Below are 9,582 nucleotides of genomic sequence, written 5' to 3' on the forward strand. Positions count from 1 at the left end.
GGCGCTGCCAAGAGAGTCTCAAAATACACACACACACAAATCCAAGGCGATTCACACGTGAGTGACGATTTGCACGTTCACATTCCATGATAAACTTGTGCATTTTAAACTTTCAAAATATTTGTGCACAGTTGTACATCTGTGAATTGTATTTACCGTTTGTGAAACGTATTTTATGAGAATATCATTTTATTTTACGCAGGTGAATTGTTTTTGTGAATGTATATATAGAATTTATGCACCTGAATTAGGTTTTATGCATGTGAAACTGGCTACGCAAGTGAACATCGTGTTTTATGTGTCAATAATTAATGAGATCAAAATCGCTCCATATAAATTACAATATTATAATGTGTTACTGATGCTGGTTTATTTATAATATTATAATTGTGCAGAACGTCAACACAATATTAGTTATTACAGTTAATAAAATTAGAGTTAATGACATTCAGGTCTGTGAAGTAAGTCTGCGCAGAGTGTCAACGTGATATCAGTCGGTTAATAATGTTAGTGATACTGCCGCTGGTTGCTAATGTGCAGATTCTCAATGCGATATTAGTCATCAGGGTTAATAATAATACTGATTACTGATGCTGGTTTATTTACAATATTATAATTTAAACGATTTTGTCAGCGCTGAAAAAATACCAGATATTTAATATACCAGAAAAATTTGCAATAATACCATATCGTGCAAATAGAATGTATATACTGCCGTTAAATGTAAGATGTCTATGTTTATGTTTGAGTCTCCCAGTGAGCAACAGTGGCAAGGAACCAAAACTCCACTATATATGTATACATGTATAAAAGTGGAGAAAAAAACCTTGGGAGAGACCAGGCTCAACCGGGAGGGCCAGTTCTCCTCTGGCATGTTAACGTAAAGCTGCTGCAACTACAGAGAGGATGAATTCTGCTTTTAAGTAAGTAGATGGGCTAATAAGTGGAAAAACTGCTTGCAACAACATCCTAGCAAAACCTATTGATCAGTCGAAATACCCTAGTAACAAGCTAGAATACCTTAGCAACACACAGTAAACAGCTTCAAGACCCTAAAAACATCAAGCAACCAGATGTAACGCCATTACCAGCTATAACACCCTAGCAACCTGTAATTACCAGCCAAAATACCCTAGTAACCAGCTAAAATCCCTTATCTACACCTAATTACCACCCAAAATACCCTAGTAACAAGCTAGCATACCTTAGCAACATAAAGTAAACAGCTAAAAACCTTACCAACCCATAGTAACCAGATGAAGCTCCCTAGTTACCAGCTAAAAAAACTCTAGCAGCACATAATTACTATGGAAATACCCTAGTAACAAGCCTTAGAAACGCGGTATACTAGCTTGTTAGTAGGGTATTCATCTGAAGCTCAAAATACAAACCTTGTTATTTACCTGGTCTTCAGAATCTGCTGCTGTGTCCAGGTTTTCAGGTCTGGTTTCTGTTTACTGTGGAAGAGAGAGAGAGAGAGAGAGTGAGCTTTCATGGAGGTGTTTTGATCTGCAGATTCACATAAATTACAACCGTTTTCTCCCCGAGACAACAGAAACTCATTGGCCTGCATATGTCATAAAGACAAAGGACCTACCCTGGCGCTCCGCTGTATCTGAAGATCTCCAGGTCACCTACTAAATCTTTCGAATTTGATCTCTGACAGCACTTTCTGTTAGACAAGAGAAAAACATCACGATGTGAAGACAAAGAGTTTTAAAGTGTTTAGAATTCAGATGTGTTGGAGCACATGTGCACTATAGTTTGGACTCTTACTTGGTCCTCCGCCATCTTTTTGGAGATCTTCTTCATCTCCAGCTTCAGTCTTTCAACGAGCTCTATCCTGCTCGTGATCCCCTGACAGACAATCTTCTGTTGCTCAGCTATTGAGCCCATCGACCGGTTTCTAGACAAAAACATGAGAAACACGGTCTAGCACTGGTCCTGATGTGTAGTCATTGTGACATCAATGAGAGAGTTACTGTCATTAGATCAGTGATCTGTCAGTGTAAAAACAACTCACATGCTTTTCAGCAGCATCATGTTTCTTCCTTCTGTACCGTCAGCCTGGGTGGCCTGTTTTACACACACAAACAGTATGAAAATAAACAAAATCACAGGCAAGCATGGTGTTTGGATCCTATTTAAAGAAGAAAAGAGCAAACACACCTTTACGTTTCTCTCCATCATTTCTTGCACCTCAGGTGGGACGTGTTCCAGAAGACGATCTCTGTAATTGTCCATCCCCTTCGACCTCTCCTCGAGCTTCTTGATTTCCCTGCCATCAGAATAAATATCAGTGACAGTAATAATCAAGTTCAAACACGTTTTAGCTGCACTGTTTGTGTACAACTGAAATGTAAAGAAACAGAAGAAGAATTGTGTATATTTGGATGTGTGATGTGTCCACCTACATTTCAAGTCCATCTAATCTCTCCTTCAATGTTGCGAGGACTCTGTCTTTCTGAAGAATGGAGAAGATCAAACTGCGATCCCTGTGTAATAAAACATGATGTTCAGAATCACGATTCATTTCTCAACTAAGTTCAGAAGTGAAGTCTGGAGTACAGGAAAGAACTGTGCAACAAACTACTGAAAACGACTCAATGATGGAGATCAGATCTCTGTGTGGGTCATACAGTCTTTCTTTCATAGTCAAATCTCTCTGGATTATTAGCGTTAAAGGCAATAAATGTTTGGAAATCTCTTTTGACACTCCAAAGCATTTGATTGAAATATGTTGAAAACGGTGAAGCATCTTCTACTGTACAGTATATTTACAATAAAACAAAACATAAATCCATATAAAAATATAATCTCAAATCTGCTTCTCTTTGACAGCCAAACGATTTCCTCTGGAACAAATCATACATTTATACTGTAAGAGCAACGATGGCTAAAACGAATGATATCTCATGTTTAACCAGCACAGAGACATCAGAGATGAGACTCCTCTCTAGACATCACCTGGAGCTCACGCCTTCAAAAACATTTCTTAAAACCTCTCGGTTCTTATTGGAGTCATTTCTCCATGGCTTCTCGATAAGAGGGACGGATCAGGAACACATTCAGACATTTGGTTAGATGTTACATACACACACATATTGGAGCGAATCCCAAAAATATCCACAAATGAAAGGCGTGATAAGATGAGAATGAAGCATGTCTTACTCTGGATGAGCTGCGTGAAGAGAAGTCTTCAGGTACTCTACTGAAGTGGATAAGTGGATAAATGGATCTTTTCTCAGAGTGGGTTCTTTCTGCTGTTTATCCGTCCTGAGCTTCTTCTGTTGGCTCAGCGGAGGCAGTGCCAAACCTACCAATCAACATAGATTTATTTCATGTTAATAGAGATGTCATGTATCACTTTACACTCACACACGGGTTGTTTCATTTCACTGATTGAGAATTTAGCACGAGGGTTCAAGTGCAGTTCTTCAATAGCAACATAGCATCAGATGTTGAAACGGTTCGTATGTACCTTGTGTGTTTTACTTCACCCACAAACAGTTTTCTAAATACTGCAAATTTCACTTCGTCACGCTGGTTTACCAAACTCACCAGGGTTGAAGCGGCCACAGACGGTGCAGCCATGAATTCTCTTCATGACACTTTCTGTGACGGGGCTTCTCTCAGGCGGTGGACGTGGGTACATTGAACCTGCAAAATCAGATTTTCATCCGTTAGCTACACCTCATTACCAGCTAAAAATCCCTATTAACAACCTAGCATACCTTAGCAAGGTAACAACTTAAAGACCCTTCAAATGTTTAGCAACCTAGTTAACAGCTAAAGACCCTAGCAACACCTGACTAGCCGAAATGCTCTAGTAACAAGCAAGATCACACCAACAACACACAGTAAACAGCTTAAACACCCTAACAATACACAGAAAAGCGCTATATAAATGCCTCGTTCATAAATCTACACATACAGCATATTTCTTCTCATTGTTCTAGCTTACTTAACACTCACACGAGTGTCGTTTCATGCTACTGACTGTAATTTAGCACATGGGCCCAATGTTTTATGAGCTCACCTGTGCGCTGTGTGGCGCACTGATTCCACACGCTGGTCCATTTGTCGTTTGGGAATTCGATTTTCTTGGGTGACGGCTTTGGGTGCAGTGCTTCAACAGTAACATAACCACACAGCAGATTTATTACATGCTGAAACAGTTTGTATGTACCTTGTGTGTTTTACTTCACCCACAAACAGTTTTTAAGATATGAAACATTGAAACGCTGATTTTATGTTGTTTTACCAAACTCACCAGGGTTGAAGCGGCCACAGACGGTGCAGCCATGACTTCTCTTCATGACACTTTCTGTGACGGGGCTTCTCTCAGGCGGTGGACGTGGACTCAATGAAGCAACACCTAAACAAATCAGATTTTCATCTTCAATATTGTTTTCAAGAAGAAACTCGATGCACTTTTCCTTTCACTCAAGCATTAATAGGTTTTACAATTAAAACGCCAAACTTTACCAGAATATGTTTGTTGTTCATTGACACCGACGGGCCTGAAACTTCTGAACTTGCTCTGAATCATTTTCTCTGCGAAATAACAAAACACAATTCACTGACAGATTCACATCGACTTCACTTTTACAAGAGCAGTTTTCCAGTAATCATGACAACAATAACCGTGACTATAGATATTGTGTTAATACTGCACACGTGATAATATTGTCAATAATTCAGTTAAACATTTTGTCGATGGTTACACAGTTTTTTTAAACGTGCTGTAAAGTTATAAATAAACACGTATTGTGCTTCGGCCACGATTATCTTGTAGTAATCGTCAAATATTGTGACAGGACTGCATTGAGAATACATTTCAAAGACTTTATATTCGTTTGTGTGAAGTTTAGACACACTTAACGTCGATAAAAACTCATGTTGATCACTCACCTCGCGCTGCTCTGAGCTCTTCTACAGATCAGAAACTGTGAACTGCTCTGAGATCTTAAACAGATCCAACAGCAAACAGATTCTCAATCGTATTAAAGCGAAGATGTGAGCGATCCAAACTCGAGGAGTGAACCGGTCACTGACACAACTGTTTGCAGTTTGCGCTGATAACATCTGGCTGCTGGACGCGCGAGGCTTCGTGACGTCGGGCTAGAACGCAAAGCAGCCAATCAGGAGCGAGAGTCTCGTTAAAACGCTTGACGCCGCAACGCAGAAGTCAAAGACTTTTACGTCAACTTCAGTTCGAGTTTTGCGTTTGATTCAAACATCATTTGCTCATCTTCATGTCCTTCAGTTTAACCCGTCTGACTTTTTTCCATTGAACAAAACACATTTTGAAATACAAGACTTTTCCCTCAAAGATGATTGTTGGCTTAAAACAAGAAAAAAACCACTGCTTTGTTGTATATTGTGGGATATATTCAAGATTGTATTCATATACTATAAGTCACTTACTGCTTTTTACTCGTCACATTTTAGGCAATTAGTATCTTTGTCAGTGAACATTTATGTACAAATTCATTGTTTTTAATGTTGTTATTTATGTATGTGCTTCAAGAGTTCGGGGAACAATAAGCGATATGTCATACAGGAGCAATAATACAATAGGAGCTAATACAAAGTTTCTCTTTTCAACAAAAGCTAGACCACTACCTGTTGAGAGAAAGAGAGAGGGTTAGGTTTTTTTCTCCTTTGTATGTCCAGTATTCACAGAAGAGATGGGTTTTAAGTAGTGTTTTGAATGTTGTGAGAGATGTGGTTGACCGGACCGAGTTAGGAAGAATGTTCCACCAGGAAGGTGGAAGGACAATGAACGGGAAAGCGATTTACTGCCCTTATGAGAAGGCAGTACAAGACGCCGCTGGTTTGCTGAACGCAGGGTTCTTGATGGGGTGTAGCAGTGTAGGAGGGTGTGAAAGTATGCCGGTGCAGATCCAGTGATAGTCCTGTAGGCAAGCATTAGTGACTTGAATCTGATACGGGCTTCAACCGGTAGCCAGTGGAGAGAGATGAAAAGAGGTGTCACATGAGCCCTTTTGGGCTGTTGGAAGACGAGGCGTGCTGCTGCGTTCTGAACCGGCTGGAGCGGTTTGATAGCCTTTGCAGGAAGACCAGCAAGGAGAGCATTCCAGTAGTCCAACTTTGAGATTACCAGGGCCTGGACAAGAAGTTGTGCCGCAAAAGAGAGGTTATGGAGGTAGGAACTTATACTGGGAGTCAGTAACCATAGTAATTTCTGGTCAGGAGCAGGTTTTCTTTGGTAAACCCAGAGTTCTTTTGATCTCCTCCCCCTTTTTAAAGCGCAAGAGGGGTGTACCTCATTCATTCATTCATTAATACAGTCATTCATGGCACACATTTTGATCACAGAGACCATCTCACTGACTAATATGTCATATGTGCTTTTATAGAGGGTCCTGTATGTGAAGAGGCTGCATTAATTCATAAGGATGTACTTTGATTTCAGGAGAGGAATTTAGGACCTGAGTAGAATTTTGTTATTTCCCCGTGCATTTTTATTAAAACTGTACCATTTTTCTTTACAGTGAATTAGATATATCAAAATATATCTCATCCATCCTTACATCAATGACATCAGCCATCGTGGCCGTGTATTACATCAGAGCAGATTCTTTCCCTTACATGTTCTCACAAATGGTAGTTATCTATGGAGGATATGACTGTGTGTAAATAAAGTGCATGAATAAAGAAATTAATAAATACAGACAAATGCAGAAATTAAGTGATAAAGGTAATAAACAATTCATTTAGACGTGCAGCCATTCCTACCCAAAACTGCTTCAAGCAGGGTTCGAATTGTTGATCAGTCTGACTTTGACGCAAGAGTCTGACACATTAACAATTGTCCTATACACCACGACATCTCACACTCATCACTAGAGCACTGCTGTGGAGTGAGAACATGACAATTTATTTATTATTTCTGTTGTTTTATTCATTCATTTACTGATTATTTGTTTGTTTATTGGTACATTTATCTTTTTATCAATTTAAACTCAAGTCATTTACACATTAAAGCACATTAATAAAAGCACATTAGTGTTCCTCACTTTGAAGCGCTTTCTGCTGCCATGTTGCTTTTTTTTGGTGCTGTTGCCATGGTGAATAGTAATATCAGAGCTCCATTGATCATGGCTTGTCGTAGTTGTGGTGCGAGCGCTTAACTCAAGGTAAGTCTACCCAGAGTTGGTAGAACTAACCCAAATTAACTGTTCTGAAACCAAGAACTGTTCTTGACTTCTTTTCCGTATCGTGACGTATATCCGAGTGAAACGGCTTCTGATATTAGAAAAAAATGTAGGAAGGGACTCACCTTCGAGTTGTTCCAAATCTGTATAAATTTCTTTGTTCTGATTAACACAGAGAAAGATATTTGAAAGAATGCTTATAACCAGACAGATCTCAATTTTCATAACAATCGCTAGAGGGCGCTTAAATTTAAAACGTGAACTTTTGTCGTAATAAGCTACGTGTACAAACAACCTTTTGAGTCGTTTTTAGTTGGAGGACAGGCTTTAATTCTTATATTTTCTTTCATAAACAAGACAAAATATCTTAAGTCACTTTCCTTGTCAAGATTTTTAAGATATTTTTTACCAGAAAACAAGATAAAAAGGCTTCGTAAGAAATTAATTTTTTTGCAGTGCATCTTTTTCTCTCGTCAGGTCCAGCATCTTTCTTTAGACAGCACTGACATCTTGGCTCTTTTCCATATTTCGTCACACACACCACTCTGACAGTTAAAGAACATGATCACCACTACAGGATGGTTGTTCTCTTTCCTTCCCACCCGATGCACTAAAAGCAGAGGAGAACTCCGGAGTAATCTTGCTAAGAAGCTAAATCACACTCTTTCTTATTCGCCCATTAGAATTCTCCTTGAAACCTTTTATTGGCAGACACCACCTTTTTTTGTATCTTTCTTATTCTAACTCCTGGGGTCTCATTTATAAACGTTGCGTCCGCACAAAACGGGGCTGTAAATGTGCGTACGGCACTTTCCACCTAACGGTTGTGAACTTTTAAAAACACTTGTCTCCGGGCAGGCGTGGCTTGTTGGTTTTGATTAAATCCTTGGTGTTTCAAGTCTTATGAAACCTTTACCCTAACCTAACTCTAACCATCTAAACTACCTATGATTGTTAAACTTGCCCAAAAACACGGTTGCGTGATGACGTCAGACTCGAAACACTAAAGCTGTGTCCCAATTCAGGAGCTGTAACCTTTAAGGTCGCGGACTTCCAACCTCCCATCCAACCTTCTCAGCCTACCCACATTTACAACGTTCCAAGAGGCTCGGAACTCTCCACCACCCCCAGCTTCAACCCAAAACTCCACACAATCATCTCAGACCTTTCAATTTTAGATACCAAAACAATCTCCTATTCCAACAAGCACAGCATGACCAATCAAACGTAAAAAGGATACTACATCTACATCTTCAACCTACAGTATCCCATCCAACCATAGCCAACCTTCTCAGCCTACCCGCATCTCCGACGCCTACAGGTTAAGATGCTCAAATGACCCTCATCGCCCGAATCATCTAGTGCCAGTCTGCACCCATATTCCACAGCTGCCCCCACAGGAGCCTGCTCCCCCCTCTGTCTCTCCACTGCAGCGGATTCCTCTCCTCCAGTAGCCAGTATCGCCGCAGCGACCGCCCCCCACAGGGGCCCGTGCTTCCAGCCCATGCTCTGCCACAGCAGACACTTCCCTACGCTCACGCTCTGCCGCAGCAGACACTTCCCCAAGCCCATGCTCTGCTGCAGCAGACATCCCCTCCTCCCCCACCACTTCCCTCACTTCTACACTCCACCGCTCAGTAAGAACCAATTCAACAGGACTTATGCCCCAGCAGGAACCTGCATCTCCATCAACACAGTCTCATCTGCTCCAGCAAAAGCTTGTGACCTCTCTCCGTCGCCACAGCAACCATGCTCCGTATTTCCAACCCGTGCTCTGCCGCAGCAGAAACCACTTCTACAGAAGCCAGTATTGCCGCAGCGACCGCCCCCGCAAGGGCACGTGCTTCAAACTCGTGCTCGGCCTTAGCAGACACCAATTCTACAGAAGCCAGTATCGCCGCAGCGACCGCTCCCGCAGGGGCCTGTGCTTCCAACCCGTGCTCTGCCGCAGCAGACACCACTTCTACAGAAGCCAGTATCGCCGCAACGACCGCCCCCGCAGGGGCCCGTGCTTCCAAATTGTGCTCTGCCGGAGCAGACACCACTTCTACAAAGCCAGTATCCCCGCAGGGGCCCATGCTTCCATCTCTAGCTCCGCCGCAGCAGACCCCCTTTTTAGCCCCCGAAGCCAGTATCGCCGCAGTAACCGCCCCACAGGGGCCCGTGCTTCTTCCCTTACTCTGCCGCAGCAGACCCCCTTTCTCCCTCGGAAGCCAGTATGGCCGCAGCGACCTCCCCGCAGGGGCCAGTGCTTCTTCCATTACTCTGCCGCAGCTGGCTCCCTTTCCCCCTCAGAAGCCAGTATCGCCGCAGCGATCACCCTCGCAGGGGCCCGTGCTTCTTCCCGTACTCTGCCGAAACAAATTCAACTTCTACAGAAGCCAGTATCGCCTCAGCA

General features: G+C 42.0%; 1 protein-coding gene across 1 annotated transcript; it reads right to left on the reverse strand.

Annotated features, from left to right (window-relative positions):
* Window positions 1-490: 490 nt before the first annotated feature.
* LOC130560517 (uncharacterized) lies at window positions 491-4,969 on the reverse strand. Its single transcript, XM_057344341.1, has 12 exons — window positions 4,915-4,969; window positions 4,489-4,557; window positions 4,274-4,378; window positions 4,040-4,129; window positions 3,562-3,660; window positions 3,172-3,316; window positions 2,415-2,495; window positions 2,170-2,278; window positions 2,024-2,076; window positions 1,777-1,906; window positions 1,598-1,672; window positions 491-1,457 (listed from the first exon to the last, which is right to left on the reverse strand). Exons 2-11 carry the CDS (start codon window positions 4,550-4,552, stop codon window positions 1,631-1,633), a joined length of 918 nt encoding a protein of 305 aa, XP_057200324.1. The 5' UTR covers window positions 4,553-4,557; window positions 4,915-4,969; the 3' UTR covers window positions 491-1,457; window positions 1,598-1,630.
* Between the last annotated feature and the right edge of the window lie 4,613 nt (window positions 4,970-9,582).

Source organism: Triplophysa rosa, linkage group LG10, assembly GCF_024868665.1.
Source record: "Triplophysa rosa linkage group LG10, Trosa_1v2, whole genome shotgun sequence".
Lineage (NCBI taxonomy): Eukaryota > Metazoa > Chordata > Actinopteri > Cypriniformes > Nemacheilidae > Triplophysa > Triplophysa rosa.